At 38.1% G+C, this 20,992-nt stretch overlaps 1 protein-coding gene across 4 annotated transcripts in view; it reads left to right on the top strand.

Annotated features, from left to right (window-relative positions):
• Sash1 (SAM and SH3 domain containing 1) overlaps positions 1 to 20,992 on the top strand; it is a 316,706-nt gene that overhangs the window by 200,952 nt on the left and 94,762 nt on the right. For all 4 annotated transcript variants that reach the window (XM_087193584.1, XM_021238002.2, XM_021238001.2 and 1 more), the window contains exons 3-4: positions 19,576 to 19,626; positions 19,752 to 19,801. In XM_087193584.1, the coding sequence (XP_087049710.1) occupies positions 19,576 to 19,626; positions 19,752 to 19,801 (101 nt within the window). The remainder of the gene's footprint in view (positions 1 to 19,575; positions 19,627 to 19,751; positions 19,802 to 20,992) is intronic.

Genomic DNA, 20,992 nt, shown 5'->3' with positions numbered 1-20,992 from the left:
TGTGACTTAGAAGTGATATGTTACCAGTATAGGGATTGGGTCTCTATAAAGAAAAATCTATTTGTATTGCACACAATTCATTACTGACTTGATTCTCTAACTAATATTCACACTTCTAGACTTTCAGTCTTTGCAGATGAACATGTATTTAGGGACATGCTCAGCACTTGGCACATAAGTCATTTATGCTTTTATCTGCACTGCTGCAGATGCTAGGAAAGGACCATTCATCTGTGTTCTGCCCTTGGCCATTAGGTCTGAATATGTTTCCTGTTTGTCCTCTTCTGAGGTTTTTGTTTGTTTGCTTTTCGTGGGGAAAAATGCTATCTGCTAGGGTAAAACTGGCATAATGATTTCGACAAGCAAATTTCTGTGTGTGTAATATGCATAATCTTATATGAAATAACTGTCTTCAAATTACCACTCTAGTGATATTTAGGCCCAGTTTAGTGACAGTAGGAACAAACTTTAATTCTTCCTTTCCATGCTGTAGAAAAGGAAAATGTGACAAAGCAGTTAAAGACAAAGGGAAAGTAAAGCAAAATTTCTGGGAAGAAAATTTTTACTTATGTTTTAGAATCTTCCATAATGTAATACAATTAAAAAATAAAGTGCATGACATGTGTTTTGAATAATGTATCTTTAAATGACAAATACTCTACAAAGATTTACTATTTGTAGAAAAGAAATTAGTCATCATATGACCAATGCAATTTAAAAAAATTAGCATAGATCTTCTGTGTTATGGCTCTCCTGTGTCCCGGGTATAATATGGAACCTTAACAGTGTGCACATGTTGTATGTAAGTTTCAAACCAAATTTGGCTCTGGATTTTTAGAAGGAATAATGTATAGTTTATATTGAAACAATTTTGTTTTGATTTTAGAAGTAGTATACGGAAAAATAAGAAAATCCAGTCATGTTTAAATCCTCATTTGTACTTCCAGCTTAGATATAACCACAGGCTTTTCCCGGACATGTGTATTTATTCAGCAAATATTAAGTACCTATCAAGTGCCAGGCACAGGCACACTCCTGAGTTCTTGGGATGTATCAGTGAGTAAAACGTACAACATTTCATGGCCTGGTGTTTAAACTCCACTGTTTGTATATGTACGTTATATGCTAGAATACATCCCAGGATCAAGCTGTGCAAACATAGTGTGCTTGCTTATTTCCATAAGCTGATGTAAGGAATACTTTTCCCTTATTATATCTTTAGTATCGCTTTTTTTAGTGGTTATGTATCATATTCATCATATAAATGTCCCTCAACTTGAGCTATCTAAACAATTTCCAATCTTTTATTATAAATGTAAATGACCATCAACATCCTTAATGTACGTCTTCATTTTGCTAATGTATTATGTCCTTCAGAATAATTGTTAGCCTTGAGTTTAGCAGGTTAAAAACTAGGAACATTTTGGGCTGGGAATATAGCTCAGTGGTGCTGTGCCTGCCTGGCAAGCACAAGGTCTTGAGTTCGATCCCTGGTACTGGTAATGACAACAACAGTCATAACAACATCATCATCATCAACAACAAAAAACCAGGAACATTTTAACGACTCTTGAAATGCTACTCAGTTACCACCAGGAAATATTGTATAGTTGCTGCACTTCCGTCAGCAGCCTGTTTGTGTTCCTTTTCTTATTTCATACTCCCCAGGATTAAATATTATGAGGAAAAAAACAAAAACAAAACCTCTCTACAAGCTTGGTGAAAAGTAGTCTCATTGTACTTTTGTAATTGTACTTCTTTGAATATTGTACAAGTATCCATATTTTCATATAGTTATTTCTTTGACTTTTTCTGGAAAAATAATATTTTCATTTATTCATCATCTCTATATGTCAAGCCCATTATCATGTTTGTAGTAAATTACTCCCCAAGTGCTGTTGTTGGGGTTGAAATTCAGGGCCTTATGCATGTTAGGCAAGCACTGTACTGTTGAGGTACGCACAAAGCCTGATTTTTTTCCCCTAATTCTTTTCCAATAAGTAAATTGTGAGGAGGAAAGAAATGAGGAGGAGTCCTCCGTGTGTGTGTGTGTGTGTGTGTGTGTGCACTCGTGCACGCGTGTGCGCATCTGCATACACACATGTGCATGTGCATGCTAGGGATGGAACCCCTCATCTCTTGAGTGCCAGCAAGTTCTGTCCTACTTACTAAGCTACACCCTCAGCCCCAAGGAGACCCTCTTCTTGGCATAGGAGACAGTTGGATTTTGAACCAGAATCTTCCTAACTACAGCAGCAAGTACTCAACTGTTGTGATAGCCATACCCTCAGGCATTAATAACTCAAGAAGAACATTAATTCTACAAACAGGGCTGCCCTTATAGTGCCACTCTGTACTTCCTGCCTGAACTGTGGTAGCTCTGGAGGGTACAAGCAGGCACATGAACATGGCGGGTGAGCTCTGTCCTGGTCATATGCTCCTCCTTGCCCCTGCCCCATTGAAGCAGTCAATGCCACAAATGAATTTTAATTGATTTCCAAAAAATGGATACTGTCTCCATGTACCAGTGTGCCAGTTTAGAGGTGTGGAAAGAAAAAGTTGTGGCTGTGAATGAGTGAATGAGATTCTGACAAATGGCTGCTGTTCTGAACAGTGGGAATGGATTTATGTTTAAACCAGAGTAAACTATGCAACCAGGTAATAATTTTGAGCAATGAAGTGAGTTTGCTACAGGAATCATTAAAGAAACAGATAAATCACAGTAATTTCAACATGGCACTTTGGCCATTCAATAAATGGGTATTTTAAATTTCATTTGCTTTTGAACTAAGTTCAATAATTTATAGACTAAGTCATTCAAAGATTAATGCTCAGAAGGCAGGAAAATCACTATACAGGAACAGAAACATATCATTTATGTATATTACACTCCAGCCTTGTCTGCTTGTGTTTCCATTATAAACCTGATCTTGCAAGCATTTATAATAAAAAGTTTGCCCCGGGCTAAAGTTTGGCATTTGTCTCAACCTCTTGAGACTCCAATTTTTATTTTATTCTTTTCTTTCTCAAACAGAATAACATCTATCCATCTGATTTGTAATGTTGTATATTAAAGAACACAATCAACCCAAAAGTCATTGTTTTATTTTTAAAAGATCCCAATTGGCTTTATTTTTGTTTCTAGAGCTGGCCATATTCATAAAATGGAATGTGTTTTCTTCCTCCTCCTCCTCCTCCTCCTCCTCCTCCTCTTCGTCCTCTTCTTCTTCTTCTCCTTCTTCCTCTTCTTCTTCTTCTTCTTCTTCTTCTTCTTCTTCTTCTTATTATTATTTGTGGTGCTGTTGTTGGAACCCAGGGCTTCAGTTTTTTTACCACTGAGATACATACTCAGCCACTACTTATTTTAAAATTAAGTTTGTGTTTAATGATTGTAGAATGTATTGGATTGCCATTGATCCCAAACTCTATTAAAAATGACTACACAATTTTAAAAGATGATTTGAAAATATAATTTGAAACACAAGAAAGCAGGTGATTAAATGTCATGACAGTACCACTTGATTTTTACAACAATAAAGACAACAACAATAGTGACACTTCATCGTGAGCTCATCTGCTAGAGGGGTCAGTAAAATTTGGCATCTCCAGTTCCATCAGGCTCTATAACTTTGTAAAACCGATGCTCAGACTCCCAGTCTTTATCCTTGTCAGTTCCAAGGGTATTTGTATGATCTCATGGAAGCTATTGATTTTTTTATATTCTTAGGTGGTTCTGTTAACTGACCACGAGCACTCAAAGGCCTGGGACTATTCTTTATACTCCTAGTACCCACTTGTCAATTGAGAACAGAGTTGATACTTAGGAAGGTACTGGTAGAGTAAGTGAATTTAATAAATGAATGTGTGCTCAGTTATAGACAGTCACAAACTTGTGAAGGTCATGTGTTCCAAAATGTCTGAGTCATTGGATTAGTTCATTTTACCATAAAAATTTAATGCAAAATGAAAATTATGGTATAAAAACTTACTTACTTCCCAATAATTATACTCCAGCCAAATAGTCACAGTAGTCAGTGAGAGGTCTGCTTGCTTCCTGAAGAAACACTTCTCAGGCTGCAGGCAACCTTATAGTAGAGCTTGATCCTCCATTGACATGGTTTTCAATATTGTCACTAATTTACTCTATTTTCAGACACTATTTTCAGACACTTCGCTCTGTTTGCCTTTTAAAAAAATGATATTGAGCCTGTCTTTTTCCTTTAATCTTAAAATCATTAGTCAGCACTAAATATCAGTCCAGAATTCAGGTGTGGCTTCAAACAAATGATCTCCTTTAACCTGCAGACCTCTGAATCTCAGACTACAGGCAGCTCTGTAGCCTCTTCCAGGCAGCAGCTATCAAAATGTTCCTCAAGTCAGCAGCTTCAGCTTCACCTGAAAATTTGGGAGAAATGCACATTAGCAGAGCTCATCTCAGACCTTGACTGAAACTCTAGGGGTGGGACCCAGCACTCTTTGTTTAACAAGCCCTCCAGTAGAGTGGTAGGCATAAAGTTTGAGAACCTTTGTTACCAGACTTCTTGGAGCCTGGTACTAGGGTATGTGTGTGTGTTCCCTGTGGGCAATGAATGCAGTGGGTGACAGGCACTCCAGTACCTAACTGTGACACTTGCGGCTGCTGGACACCATGGTATAGGGGCGTGGAGCCCCCAAGATTTAGGCAGGTAATTTGAGGAACAGTGGTCAGATGTGGTATGGAACACAGGGACCTTCTGTTCCGGCATGTCAAGCCAGTCTCAGGATGAGCACTGTGTGCACACGGCTGCTCACTAGAACTTGGTCAGTGTTTTGTAATTCTCGGTTGAAAATTTTCAACTGAATTTGATATGTTGCATTTTCATAAGAAGCTTCACTGTGATTCAGTATTAATCAAATAGAGGCCATTACTTCCTTAAAATAGAAAATAATGAATTGAAATGGTTGTAAAAGTAGTTAAAACAACCTCTATCATTTAGTTGTGTATTATTTCATGTTAGTAAGGACCAATGAGCACATTAAGAGGTCATCATTTGAATTTTTAATCTGGAATGGTGATAGCCCCTTCAAGCATATAACCTGCCTTTTTCAAAATAAGTTATTTTCAAGGAAGTAAACTCCCAAGCTCTCTCTGCATTTCCCTCTTCCTACTCTGTGCTGGGGATGGAACGCAGGGATCACTGAGCTATATCCCCAGCCCTTTTTATTTATTTTTATTTATTTTTAAAATTTTGAGACAGTGTCTCATTAAGTTGCCCAGGCTGATGTTGAATTTGTGATTCTCCTTCAGCCTGTGGAGTAGCAAGCTCAAGGTTTTTGATTAAAAAGTTAGAAAAGATTTTATTTGGAAATTTTATACCAATTTAGTTTTTATTGTTTTCCATAATACTCTGATTTTATTTTCTTAATAATTCTAAGGTATTATTTAAAAATTTAATACATTTTTTTCGACTTCAGATCGGCCCAGTTTTCCCAGTGCGCAGGGTGTTGTCATTAGAGCCACCGTGGGAACAAGGCGGGGATGGCTCCGGGCTATGTGCCCTGTGCCCTCTGGTGCCTGGAACCTCTTCCCCACAATTAAGGCTGCAGTTAGCTCAACAGAATTCTGCTATGAAACAAGTTTTTCCCCTCCTTGAATCATTTCTTTATTGATTTGATGGAATGAGACTACTTTTCAATTCACTTTCAATCATTACCAAAAAGCTGTATACGGGTCATGAACTTACGAAAGCCAGAAAAATGAGTAACGTTTCCTGTTTCACCTGTGGACAGTCAAGGGTGAGTTGAGATATGAAAAGGTGGAAAAGGAGAGGTGGATACAGAAACTCACAGTTCACTGCTGGTTCTTACCTAAAAGCGATTAAACGTCGTAACTTTTTAAGTTCTTAGAGCTCTAAATTGAGATCTTTTAAGAAACATTTGCTGAAGGATGACTTTTACTTACCAGGGTAAATCTGTGAACCAAAATAAATTTCAAACCAAACTAGAGAAGTATATGTCCCAATCAGTGAAGTGGCAAGTACAGATTAATAGAAGAGTCAAACTTCCTGGCAAAGTGGTCAGATTGAAACAAATCAAAGCAGTAGAGGTGTATTGGCCCTTGTCCTGGGCAGAGGGCCCAGGCGAGCTGTGAAAAGCAGTGACCTTGCGGGGAGGGACCCACGTCTTTTTCATGGCTGCACCATCAGTGCTTGAGTGGGGAACTTAGCATATCATAAGTGCTCAGTGAGCAGGGTTTGGTGGGTTGTGGAAGGACATTGAAATAAGGTACTAATAAGTGAATGGGCTTCATCCTGCTGGGACTGGGTTTTCCGAAAGATGTTGAAACAGAGAAGTGTGCTTCTCAAGCAGAAATGAACATGCAGATTGCAGGGAATTTCATCACAGGGATCTGGGGTGGAGCCCAGCAGCAACCAGATGCTGAAGCAGGCAGCCTTGAAATGCCTTGGATTCCACTATAACATTTATTGAGCAGTCCTGATTCAGTGGCCACACTGGTGCTTTATTACAGGATTTTACAGTTAAAACAAAATAAAAAAAACTAAAGACAATCAAGGGGTTCATTTGTTTTTTATTGACATTGGAAAATTCAGACCAAAGGCCGGGGATGTAGCTCAGTGGCGCTGCGCCTGCCTGGCAAGCACAAGGTCCTGAGTTCGATCTCCGGTACTGGAAAAAAAAAAGGAAACAACACCAAACAAAATAAAAGGAGGTCTAAATTTCCTACTGTGTTGAGCAGCTGAACTGGACTAGGCCTATCAGAATCCAGACAGCACCCTTTACTCCAGCCTACAGTGGTGGTCCCTTGCATGGAATGGGGTGGGTGGATGCAGGGAATACCATGGGGAAAGAAACAATAGCTGCTGGTAGCTGGTGTCATGGGGGAATAAGGAGACTCCCAGGACAGTGTTAAATTTTAAATTCTGGCCAAAGGACCAGGGGCCCCATGCATCACCTATAATAAATAAATGAGGCAGGAGGGGAGCTGGTTCTCAGGCAAAGATGCATATTAGAATTTTAGGTGTGTGGGATTTCAAGCCCCACTGGGATCTTCATGCACCATATCCTTGCAGTGGCCAAGGAGTTGATGACAGCTCATCTAGAGGGACTCTGGGTACACAGCAGCCAGCCAGACCCTGAGGCCAGGCCTGACCTGCCAGGACTTCCACATAAGGTCTTGATGATTTTCATGTAAATATAAAGATGGGATGATATTTTATGTTTCAAATGAGGAGAAAGAGGCCTGCTTTAAAAGTTGAGAATTAACCTACTGGAATTTGATATTGTGGACTTATTTGTGGTAAGATGGAAACCAAATAAAAGTCGACACTAGACTTTTTTTTGTTTAAGTACAGTTTACCTGTATGGTTCTTTTGTCTAGTTTTTATTTCATAAGGATCTCTGCTGAGAAAAATATAGTTTACTTTTCCATCTAGAAGAAACTACAACCGTACAGTCTTTTAAAGTAGTTTTAAAGTCTTATCTCCAGCAGTGACTTTTCCCAGCTATGTAGAGCTGGGCTCCTCCATTAATCTACCAGGCATTGTGGCATTTTACCTGGTTACTGCATGATACTAAGCAAGCAGTTGTGTCTGGCTTTTTCCACCTCCTCCTTCCTGTACCCAGTGTGCAAGAGAACTTGGCACTAAGCTGAGTGGGTGGGCGTGTGCTGTTCTTCCGTTCTGCTTTTGGAGTAGTGCAGAGGTTTATCCCTCTTGCTTTTCCAGCTGTGAAGTTCATTTGGCCTGGGATCCTGGCAGCAGTAAGGGAGATAAGAGTATGGATTTCCATAAAGAGCTGGGAACAAAACTGGAGTGGGGGCCAGGACATGATAGGTGTTTTCCAGGACCTTTTCTGTCCTTTTGACTCTGGGCTGTTGCACAATGGATTGAAGTATTTTAGAGCAAAATGTACTCATTTAGGGACAGAGCCTTATTTTTGTATTTGACTCCTCCCCTTTTGGAGCATCTAAGTTTGCATGGATGTGTATGTGCACTTGGACAAGCAGGTGGAAGCACACAAGCCTACCCATATGGTTTGGGTGTGGCAAACCACTGCTTTTATCTTGGGGTGTATGTGTGCATTTGCTTCAGTGTTATATATAATAAATGTTTAGGGAACATTGTTTCTACAAATGGTCTTGCTTAAAAGAAATAGATTTGAGATTATTCCCCCAAGTATTTTTTCTTTGTCATGTGATTTTTAAAAATTAATTTTATTGCTATATTAGGTATACAATATAATGACATTCATCATTGGAAATTTGCACCTTTACATAATCTCTCTTGGTTCTTATTTTTTCCCCATTCTCTTGCCCTCCCTTCAACCCCTCCATCCCTCCCTATTTACAAAGACTTTGTTTCCATTTTTTCATTTTCTCATATTAATTCTTTTCCTTTCTTTCCTTTCCCCTACAGCTCCCACTTCCCCTTTGCCCCTTTTCTTCCTATTTCACATTATCTATTATAGCTTTTAGTGCTTTTTACACTTTTTCTCTCACTAGAGAAACTATTCAGTATTTGCATGTGTGTCCTATTTATTTCACTTAAGAGTGTCACCACAATGTGCATCCACTTAGCTATAAATGTCTCTAGTTTCTCATTTTTATGGCTGAGTAGTACTCCATTTAATAAAAAACCCCACATTTTCTTTCTCCAGTCTTCAGTTGATGAGCAGTTGGGCTGCTTCCAAGTTTTAGGTATTACAAATTGTGCTGCTATGAACATAGATACACATATATCACTGTAGTATGATTCTTTTAATTCTTTGGGGAAGATACCCAGCAGGGGAATAGCTGGGTCAAATGGGACTTCCAATCCTGGTTCTTTGAGGTATCTCCATACTGATTTCCACAGTGGTTGCACCAGTCTACACTCCCACCAGCAGTGGAGCAGGGTTCCTCTTTCCCCACAGCCCCGTGAGCATTTGTTATTGGTTGATTTCATGATAGCAGCCATTCTTTCTGGAGTGAAGAGGAATCTCAGCATTGTTTTCATCTGCATCTCTCAAATGACCAGTGATGCTGAACATTTTTTCATGTTTATTTGCTATTTCTACTTCTTTGTCTGAGAAATGTCTGTTTATTTCAGATGCCCATTTTTGGATTGGGCATTTAAATTTGGGAGGGCTGATTTTTTAAAGTTCTTTATAGATTCTAGATAGTAGACCTTTGAGGAACAGCTCGTGAAAATTTTTTCCTACATTGTGGGTTGTCTCTTCACACTGTTGGTGGTTTGTCTTGCTGTACAGAAGCTTTTTTTTGCCAGTACCATGCTGTTTTTATCAGAGCCTTGTAGTATAGTTTCACGTTGGGAGTTGTGACACCCTGTCATGTCTCTGTTGCCTAGAATTGGAACTACTGCCACTACTGTTTAAACTGTTTAATGAAATTGAAAGGGAAGCAGTACTCCCAATTTCATTTCTGGAAGCAAGCATCACCTTGATCCCCAAAGCAGAGAAAGACCCAACTGAAAAAGAGAACTATAGGCCAATCTCACTAATGAACATAGATGCAAAAATCCTTAATAAGATACTGGCAAATAGAATGCAGATCATCAAGAAGATCATATACCCTGACCAGGTGGGATTCATCCCAGGGATACAGGGATGATTCAACATAAGCAAATCAATAAATGTAATACACTATATCAAAAGAGCCAAGGACAAAAACCATGTGATCATCTCAATAGATGCAGAAAAAGCATTTGATAAAATCCAACACGCATTTATGATAAAAACCCTACAAAAAATTGGAGTAGATGGTTTCTACCTCAATCTGATAAAAGCCATCTATGAAAAACAGCCAATATCACACTAAATGGTCAAAAACTGAAATCCTTCACACTAAAATCAGGAACAAGACAAGGATGTCCACTATCACCACTCCTGTTCAATATAGTCTCAGAAACATTAGCCACAGCAATTAGAGGAAGAATAAAAGGAATAAAGATAGGAAATGAAAAGGGAAAGTGTCATTATTTTCCATAGGTGGCTTTTATCAGTTTGAGGTAGAGACCATCTATTCCAATTTTTTGTAGGATTTTTATCATAAATGCGTGTTGGATTTTGTCAAATGCTTTTTCTCCATCTATTGAGACGATCATATGGTTTTTGTCCTTGGCTCTATTGATACAGTGTATTACATTTATTGATTTGCATATGTTGAACCATCCCTGCATCCCTGAGATGAATCCCATTTGATCAGGGTGTATGATCTTCTTAATGATCTTCTGCATTCTGTTTGCCAGTATCTTATTAAGGATTTTTGCATCTATGTTCATTAGTGAGATTGACCTATAGTTCTTTTTGGTTGGGTCTTTCTCTGCTTTGGGGATCAAGGTGATGCTTGCTTCCAGGAAAGAATTTGGGAGTATTGCTTCCCTTTCAATTTCATTGAAGAGTTTAAACAGTAGTGGCAGTAGTTCCTCTCTAAATGTCTTGTAGAATTCGGCAGTGAAGCCATCAGGACCCAGGCTTTTCTCAGTTGGTACGTTTTTAATTATGTTTTCAATTTCATGGATTGATACTGGGTCGTTTAGAATTTTTAGGTCTTCTTTGTTCAACTTTGGTAATTCATACGTATGTAGGAATCTGTCCATTTCTTCTGTGTTTTCCATCTTATTGGCGTATAAGTTCTGGAAGTAGGTATTAATGATCCTCTGAATTTCTGCTGGGTCCATTACAGTGTCATCCTTTTTATTCCTAATTGCATGGATTTGGGCCTTTCCTTTCCTTTTTCTGATAAGGTTGGCTAAGGGTTTGTCAATTTTGTTTATTTTATTTATTTATTTATTTATGATACTGGAGATCAAACTCAGGACCTTATGCTTGCGAGAAAGGTGACGGAACCACTGAGCTAAATCCCCCGGCCCCAATTTTGTTTATTCTTTCATTGAACCAACTCTTGGCTTCATTGATGTTTTGTATTGTTTCCTTAGTCTCCATTGCATTGATTTCTGATCTGATCTTTATTATTTCCTCCCTTGTGTGAGCTTTGGGTTTTTCCTGCTGTTCTTTTTCTAGAAGCTTGAGGTTCAGCATCAGGTTGTTTAATTGGATTCGCTCTGTTTTCCTCATATGAGTATTCACTGCTATGAATTTCCCTTGTAAAACAGCTTTCATTGTGTCCCATAGATCCTATATTTTGTATTGTGATTTAATTGTAGGAACTGTCTGATTTCTTCTTTAATTTCCTCTGTGACCCATTGCTTATTCAGAAGTGTGTTGTTCAATTTCCATGTGTTTATGAAATTCTTGGGGTTTCTTTTGCTATTGATCTCCAATTTCATCGCAATGCGGTCTGATAATATACAGCTGAAAAGAATGTGTATTCTGATTTTGTGAGGTGGAACACTCTGTAAACATCTGTTAAGTTCATTTGTTCAAGAGTTTCATTGAGTTCTAGTATTTCATTGCTTTTTTGTTTAATTGATCTATTTGTGACAGTGGGGTATTGAGGTCCCTCACTACTATCGTATTAGTGCTTATTTGATTTTTCATGTCTGTTATTTATTTTATATAGTTGGGCGCACTAGTGTTTGGTGCATATATGTTTATGGTTGTCTTCTCTTCCTCTTGGATTGTTCCCTTTAGAAGGACATAGTGTCCTTCTTTGTCTCTCTTAATCAGTGTTGGTTTGAAATCCTCTTGATCTGCAAAGAGGATAGCTACTCCTGCTTTTTTTGGGTTCCTGTCACATGGAGTATTGTTTTCCACCCTTTAACTTTCAGTCTGTGAGTTTCTTTTTGAATGAAGTATTTCTTTTATGCAGCATATTATTGGATCTTGCTTCTTGACCCATTCTGCCAGTCTATTTCTTTTGATTGGTGAATTGAGACCATTAACATTGATCATTATATCTGATACCTATTGACTTATCCTTGTCATGACTTTTTCTTTTTGTTGGGTTCTCCCTTTTCATGTTTAATTTTTTTTTGTGTGTGCCCAATGGATTCATTCTGCTGTGCTTCCTGGGGTTGTGATCCTCATTGTGTTTTCCTACAATATTGTCTAAAATGTTTTGGAGTGCTGGTTTGGTATTCATGAAGTTCCTAAGGTGCTCTTTGTCATGACAGTATCTTATTTCTCCATCAATTTTGAAAGATATTTTTGCAGGGTACATCAGTCTGAGTTGGAGGCTGTTTTCCTTTAGGGCTTGGAATACATCACTCCAAGCTCTCCTTGCCTTGAGGGTTTGCGTTGAGAAGTCTGCTGTGATTCTGAAGGGCTTTCCTTTGTATGGGATTTCTTTTCTCTAACTGCTTGTAGAATTTTGTTCTTCAGTTGGGCTTCTGGAATCTTAACTATTATATGGCTATGTGTAGATTTCTTTGATCAAGGCTAGTTGGAGTCCTATATGCCTCCTTTATCTGTATGTCAAATTTTTCCCCTTCTTCAGATGTTTTCTGCCATAACTTCTATGAACAGTTTTTTTTATGTCATCTGCACTCTCCAGTTTCTTCATTGGATATGATCAGTCTTACGTTATTCTTCTTTGCATCATCTAGCAGCTGCTGGATGGATTTCTTGTGGTCCCTTACTATTTTAAAGCAATTTTTCTTTTCCTGTTCACTAATTGGAATCTTATCTTCTACATCTGAAATTCTGTCCTCACATTGGCTAATTGTGGTGCGTAAACTTTCAATGGAGTTTTTAATCTCCTGGAAACCTGTTTGCATCTGTTTTATGGATTCCATATCTTTCCTGTGGTGGGATTCCATCATGATCCTCAGCTCCTCTATTTCTTTTTTCCATCTGTGTCCTCTCTAGATTTATTAATCATGTCTTGCACTATGGTCACAATCTTTGCTATTATCTGAAAAATTATTTCATTTTTTTCAGATCCTCTTGTTGTCAGTTCAGGGAGTCCAGGTGGTTGAGTATCAGATTGTTCCTTCTCATTTCCCTATGGGGTTTCTGTAGGTGATCTGGAAGTCTGCTTTTGAGACTTGTTTACATGTCTTCTTTTCTCAGTGGGGGGGGTGTGTGATGCTGGTGCCCATGCAGTTCACCTCCTTGACACTGAAGGTGGTGGTACAGCAGCCTGCAAGGTTCACCTCCTCTGCACTGGGGCCAGCTCTGCTCCTCTGTGCTCGGGGTGGTGGTGCAGCAGCCTGGAAGGTTCACTTCCCCTGTGCTGGGGGCAGCTCTATTCCTTGGCGCTGGAGGTGGTGGTATGGTGACCTGCCATGTGATATTTTAAACCCCAGGGCCTCACATGTGCTAGGCAAGTGCCCTACTATTGAATCACAGCTCTAGCCTCTGTTTTATTTTTTTTAATGCTACACAGTAGTCTGTTTTACCGTGTTTCAGTGAAATTATGATGAAAATGAGATGATTTAGCATGAATCTTGTGTTAATTACAGAATGCATGCATTTCTTTTGATAATTATGAATTTTTATAGCTCAAAAAAGTATTTTAATATGGGGCATGATCTAATTAGAGAGGTCAAGTCTAGATATGTCTTTGGTAGCTTTAAAAATTTAACTATTGCAATTACAACTTGTTACCTAATTTAGTTTGGGTGGAGTTTTATTATGCTTTTAAAAACATGAGAGTAATATATGCTTGAAAAACAGTGAAAATTGAGAAATATAATGGTTTCTATAGGAGTAACTATTGATGTGTTGATTGTTATGATTTTTACATATTTTACTATTTGTCAACACATACATGTAGACCATTTAGAAATTTATATGGTATCTGAAGATTATCTGTTTTAGCTGATAGTTCATCTTTAGAAAAAAGTAATGAAAGCAATGTAAGACTACATATTTGCGGAAAATGTAGAAAACAGAAGTACATGGAGCTGCTCTTAACTCTTGAGGTATTTCCTGTGTGCATATGCATAAATGTGTGTGTAAAATATATGTTGTGGTATATTTAGATTTTGGTTCACTTTTCACTATTCTACTTCAGCAAGTTGAGAAAGTCCTTCAGAATTTATAATGTTAGTGATACTCATTATTCTTTGTTTTCTTTTTTTTTGGTACCAGGGATCGAGCTTGGGTCCTTGCGCTTGCGAGGCAGGTGGCGGAACCACTGAGCTAAATCCCCGGCCCTAATACTCATTATTCTTAACTAAGATAACCACATGTGGCTTAATCCATAGGAAAAATTTCACACATGTACTTTTTAAAAAAAAGTATAAGTTTGTAATTTTCAAATAAGTTAAAATAACCTACCTAAGAAGTGTAGTTTTAGGTTCAGAGTTTCATGGACTGCCCATGTAATTCTGAAACCTCATATTGAACATGGACCAAATTATGGAGTTATTTCTCACTAACTATCACTTAGACTACTCTGTCAAGTGCAAAGGCAGTAGGCATATCATTTTCACACACTAAGGGTGATAGGTTTACATTTGTGGAACAGTAGTGTTTTCCAGTGAACTCGTTTTTAGTCAACTTTGGGATGTCTTCATGTTCCTGTGAAAATTAGAGAGGATCTAAATTTCATGAACATGATTTCTCTTGGTGATTGAGACATTTGCTCAAGATTGAGCAGCAGTAAGGAACTAAGAAAACTTGATAGCTTAAATTTAAAAAATTGTGATGTTCCAAGATACAGTGCCCAAGGTTCTCTCCAAGTACCAGTAGCAATATAGATGGGACAAAATTGACCAGGAGTTGCTAATAGTTGGAGCCATGTGATGGAAATTTACTGATTCATTGTATCAGTCTCTTTACTTTTGTGTATTTTAGATTTTCTATATAAGCTTGAAACAAGAGAGAAATAATGGTGATAGCCTAAAATTAGTGGTAGATTCAGGAAGAAATATATATATCATCAAGGATTTACTTGAGTAAACTGTTTTAAAAACTACAAGATAATTCATATAAACATCACTATGAATAAATGGTTTCACCTTCTTCCTTACTATGAAACTTAATAAGCATGTTCCCCTGACCTTCACAGTCAGTGTGGCAGATGAATTTCCAAAGATGTCCAAACAGTGTTCAGTCCTGTTTGCAATGTGACTTTGCCACACCTTCCAGTGAGTAATGGGGGTCGTGGACCCTTTTGCACCTACGAGGGCTTATGACTCTGACAGGAGCCATATTGTTATATAGGCTATGCTGTAAAGCTAAGAGCTTCTCCTGGATTTCTTTGTATACTTGCTCCTACAATCCCACGTCCCACTGTGAGGAAGCCCGATCCTCGCTTACAGTGCTGTATTGAACACCACGCATAGGAGTTCCAGCTTCACATCTGCTTAGGACTGTGAGCCAGGGTCAACCTCCAGGCAAATGGAGAGTGCATGAGCTTCTCAATGATCAGCCCACCCATCTGGTCACCCGTAGCTTCTCAGTCTCCCCTGCTGAGGCCCCTCATGCCATGGTGCTGACAAACCTTCTCTGCTGTCACCATTCTGAGTACTTTTCCATAGAATCAATCGGCATCATAAAATGTTGAGTTATGCCACTGTGTTTGGTGTTTCACAGCACCAGTTACTGAAACACGCAGTATCTTAGTGAGGGAGAAAAGCATGTTATTTTTCAGAGACCATTTTTTCCCCCTTGCTCAGAAGCTACATACACACTCAATGACTTGTGTTTTGATGAAAAATTTTGCAATTGCCATCAACATGATAATGTCCAAATCAGGAAGTGTATAGTGGATTATCTGTTGTTATCTGAATTGGGTAGTTGTGGCTGGGCAGTCAGGTGTGTCTTATTCTTCTTTCTCTACTACTCCCCTTTATCTGGACTTCTTCCCCCTGCTGGACTTTTAGTATTATGGCTCTTTGCCCTTTTTGTCTTCTCCCCTTTATACTGATTGGATTATAGAATGCTCTGAAGTCTAGACAAAGAAAAGGATATCACGGAGCCTTTCTAGCCTGAGTCTTTGCTGCTTTTACTATGAAAACCATACTGTTTGTTGCTGCACATGTCACTGCTGCTCCTTCTGTCGGCTTCCGTCCCACTCACTCCATATTGTACTGTGGGAAAAAAGTCCATTTTTTTCAGTGATAAAACAGAATAAAAAATGGTTCAGAGCTTCTCCTTTCCATGTGTACAACACATCTAAGACCTGTGTTATACCCTGTATACAAGATGTTTTTACCCAAGGGTGTATCAGAACATCTGCCAGCTGTGACTCTGTGTATAGATTCCATTTCTTGGGCTCTATGATGCATTCATGAACATTTTCTGTGTTATTAAATATTTTATAATATGCACACATATATGATACTAGTTGCTCTTCTACGCTTTTGTCACGGATATCCTATGACATGTCAGTCTCATAATAATTGAATTTTGCTAATAGTCCATTCCGTTTTCTCAAAAGCTTCCTTTAGGTCCTCAACTTAGTGGATAATTTTACAAGATTCTCCTAAGTTGTATAATATTTTTACTTTAGAATATGCTTCCTCCAAGATATACCTCTAAATGATGAGTGCATTCATTCCTCCAATGATATAATTAAGATGTGCTTTGAAAGATATTATTTTGTTGCATATTATAGGGGAAAAAACTGCATTAGAAATATCCCTATTCATGATCTCCTGCTTGAAGGTCAATAAGCTGTCCCTGATAAAACAAACATTGTGTGTGAAAATGTTATCTGCCTCTATTATAACAGAATGAATTTTAACGTATTATTCATCAACCTAACCCCAACCAATTTCCTAAAAAAGTAGCTAAAATACAGTCAGACACCTGTTACAAATAACAAAGCATCATGTTAAAATGAAATGCTTATAATGTTACTTCTGAATCTTCAAACATTTAACTGATTCATATGCAAGAGTGGATGGATTTTGCCCAATATACTATCAATGTTACATTTATGACATGGAATGAGAAATGATACACTCAACAAATAAAATCCATGCAAAAATGCTGGTAGATATGTAGAATTAAAGAAGATAATTTCCTATTGTGGTCTATTTGGTGAGGTAGAAACAGAGCTAAAAGAAAATGTAAGAATGGAGGAGAGGGTGAATTGAATCAGTCCTCTTGGTTGAGTTACAGAAAATCATGGGCTGGAGCTTAATATTAAATGGGCAATTTCAGAAAAAATGTGAGAGGAATTAAGAAATTCTTCATTATTCTAAGGTTCTATACCAGCTCCTGAACAAGAAGACTTAGGACAAAATACTTGAAAAGTATACTTTTGCTTACCTCCTGCTCTTTAAGTTTATAGACTTCTCTATGTGATGCTAAAAGGCTAGGTATCAGGACCTTGGGATGGGTCTGTAACCATTAGGATTTGTGTGTTTGTTAATTAAACCTGAGTCTGAAGTACTATCCACTGGCCCTGGAATTGGAACTAAAAGATTTTCCATGTACTGTTCTGTAAAAATGGTGCATCAAGATTGGTACAGAAATATAAACATTATGAACAATGGCCGCAGCAAACACCAGGAAGGTGTTAATGAGGGAGAAGTTCTGTGGGGCTTTCCTCCACTCTGATTTTGTTTTTAATAACAACAAGGCCCTGGGTCTAGGGGGTGTGCTAATTGCCAGTCCTTTTTGGGCTGCTTGTCCACAATTGTCCCCTTCTCAGATTTACTCATTCCAGCAACTCCCTTGTTTTTATTGTGGCAAAAACTAATGAACAACAACTACAAACAACTCCACATAACCTGAAACAACCTTCCAACATTTCAAAATATACAGTACGATATTGTCAACCACATGAACAGTGTTCTGTGACAGGTCCCTGTGTATGGAAGCACATTCATTTTGATGTTCTGTATTTGGACAGGATCCTACTATCTAAGTAGACTGTGACTTTACTCTGAGTTGTACTTATTTTGCTGTTTCTCTTGTACTTTAGAAAAAGTTTTTCAGTGTTGCGTGATTGTGTGAATGATGAAACAGGCAACTTTAATAACTGAGCAATTAGATGCATCATTAGAGTTCATTTGTCCATTTCATTAATATTAGCCTGAGGCTAATAAAACATTTCCTCAAGTCCATGTGCAGGTCTGAAGAATATAGCCATTGTTAAGAATAACGTGAGAGTGGGCTGAGGATATAATTCAAGGGTGGAGCACTTGCCCAGCATGCATGAGGCTTTGGGTTCCAATCCCAGAACCACAATGAAAAAAAAAAATCACAGTAAGATTATTGGAGAATCCTAGTCAACCTGATATTTCAAACTTGTACAATGTTAATAATAATTACTACTTCCTCTGAAATAGCCCATCATCTTGCTTATGAGAGGATCCGAGAATTTTCTCTTGTCTGTGGACCACACTTTGATAAGGACCTTTATTTTTATTTTTCCCATTAAGTTTATTGGTACATTTTAGGTATACAATACAGTTACATTCATCATTGGGATCTTGTACCTTTATATGACGTATCTTGGTTCTTGTTATTTTCCCCTTCCCCTGCCCTCCCTTCACCCCCTCCACCCTTTCCTACTTGCAAGGACTTTGTTTCCATGTTTTTCCTTTTCTCATATTTTTTCTTCTCCTTTCTTTCCTTTCCCCTACCCCTCCCACTTGCCCTACTCCTTTAGACCTTTTCTTCCAATTACACAATATCAATTATACATTTTTAATTATAATATCAAGATTTAGAGGACATTACCACCACAGATTTTATAGAATTTAAAAGGATATGGAGAGCATATTACAAAAATCTTTTTTGAAATAAATTTGAAAACTTCTATGAAGTACCTGGAAGACAAATCATACCTATATCAATTTAGAATTATTCTCCACATACAAAAAATATCAGTGTGGTCCTCTTGTGCACTAGGACATCTCTTTTCCCATGATTGTATCTAAAGCTTTTCAAAGCACAATTTTCTATTTTATTGCCAGTACTCATTTCAATCCATTATTTTCACCACAGGTAACTAGTTTATCTCTTAACTTTTGTTTTAATTTCAAAGGGGATACAGCATCCTTTAACTATAATATGAGGCAATTGTATTACATGGTTTTATCTCTAGATAATTTGATTCCTCTGCCTTTCTCTTATGATTTTTCAGTGCATTTATAACATCATATATTAAAAGTTGCATTTATTACCTGCATAGTTGCTTTTTTTTAATTTTTAATTTTTTTGGTGAATGTTCAGGCTTGCCAGTTTGTTTGTATTACAGGAGTGTGGTGATTTTTAGGGTTGCGAGACAAGATAATGTCTGGTTAGCTTTCCAGCTTCCTGAAGATGCTCAAAACAAGCCCTATATTACTGAGTGCTTTGAATACATTTAGAATTTTAAAACCAGGTTGGAACTCCATTGTTATTAAAAAATAAACTGAACTTAAATGGCAGGTGGTAAATTCAGTATTCTAGTGATGGTCTAAGTGTATCCAAAGAATTATTTCACCATTAACTGTCAGTGCCCTTCAGTTAAATTGTGCTTGTCTGTGATAAAGTTGTCAGCAGTGTCTTAGCAATAAAGTTTGGTAAACTGTTCCATGTTAAGAGGTCATAGCTCTCATTTTAAACGTCCTTTAGTTTTTTCCAGAAAATCTATTTATCTCCCCCATCTCCTCCCACAACACAGCCCAGCTTTCCCCAAATCCTCCCGGGTCTTCTTACACATCTATTTGTCTTTCTGGTGTGTGCCATGTTTGGGAGTCTCATTAACAGGCATCTGTTCTGTTTTAGGAGAAACCCGACGCCAGCCCCACGTCACTTCAGCTGCGGTCCCAGATCGAAGTAAGCACAATGACATTCTTCGTCTAGTTTTTCTTCTGCCTTTTTTTCTTAAGAGAGACTCTGTACAAATCGGATGAAGCCCACTGCTGTGCCTGCCCTGACGCTGCCAATCTGCTCTCTTGCAGGAGTCACTTGGCTTCTCTAGCGCTGTTTCAACACCTGAAGTGGAAAGAAAGTAAGTCTTCCTCTTTTTACCTGGGATCTGAGTTTTCAGCAAGGTGTGTTTTAGGACCAAAGTGATGGAAGTCAAATGGGCAGTGGTATGTGTGCATAGTTTGGAATTTGGTGGTATTTTTCTTAACATGTGTGTACATGTGTCAAGGTGAGTGAGAGCATGTTTTGCAATCCAGCCAGTGATGCTGTAAGGCAATGAGAAGAGTTATTTATTTCACACAGCTTATTGTGAGGGAACCTCAAATAAGTATGTGGAAATACGCAAAAGGACAGGTAAGTCAACGGACAGGGATTTTCATCTTTTACATTAATTTTTAATATAGGAAGGAAGTTATAAAGAAGCAAAGTACAAAAGTCAGATACATTCCCAACTATAACAACAGTTAAAAAAACGGAGCCACTGCGCTTTGTTTGATAGGTGACCTTTGAACAGAAATGAATGTGTGTGTTAGAAGCTAGTGAATGCCCACTAGCCTTTCCTGTTAAAGGGAATATTTTTTTGTTTCTGTCCTAACTTGGGCCCTATAATTTCTGCTCTTATGGAAGATAATGTTATGTTTTATTTTGTATTTTCAGTATTTCTTTTAGGCAGCTTAAAAAAAGAAAACCACAAAAACAAAACAAAAATTTTTATAACATTTCCTACTTTCTTCCATCATAATTATTCTAGAATGTTCTATGAATGATCTTCTGAGGTAAAGAAATATAAAGAAAGGCCACCTCTCTAAACAGATACTTCCTCAGGCGTAGAGCCACCTGTGCCGTCTCATGCCAAGAGAGGCATAGAAGTGGTTCAGGAATGAAGTATTTCTGGAATGAGAAGCACACGTTGGGAGACGCGTGTGTGTGCTTTGCAGCACAGATCTGTCTAATCCATCCACGTGTGCACTGCTGGCACAGAGGCAGCTTCAGGGAGTAGAGGCTGCTCTGCCAGGAAGCTCTAGTTCTGAACCTACAGGGCCAATTTAGTCTGGTCAGGACTGAGGAATAGCATTGAGGATGAGCCAAAGGAAACCCAGGTCATTGTCCATTCAGGTTAGAGAATAAGTATATGCACAACACACACTGTTCTCATTTTGGTTGTGTTTTAACCTCTCAGGAACTTAGAAATGTGGAGGCTGACTGAGAGAGACAAGATTTAAATTGATGTTGATTTTGAATTTGGAAGCAATGAAGTGGTGGTGAAGTGCCA

The sequence above is a fragment of the Heterocephalus glaber genome, unplaced genomic scaffold, assembly GCF_053883595.1.
Source record: "Heterocephalus glaber isolate CG9 unplaced genomic scaffold, H.glaber_assembly_v1.0 deba00001593, whole genome shotgun sequence".
In the NCBI taxonomy this organism is placed as follows: domain Eukaryota; kingdom Metazoa; phylum Chordata; class Mammalia; order Rodentia; family Bathyergidae; genus Heterocephalus; species Heterocephalus glaber.
Note: the sequence above shows the minus strand (reverse complement) of the source record. Positions and strands in the feature narration are given on the sequence as shown.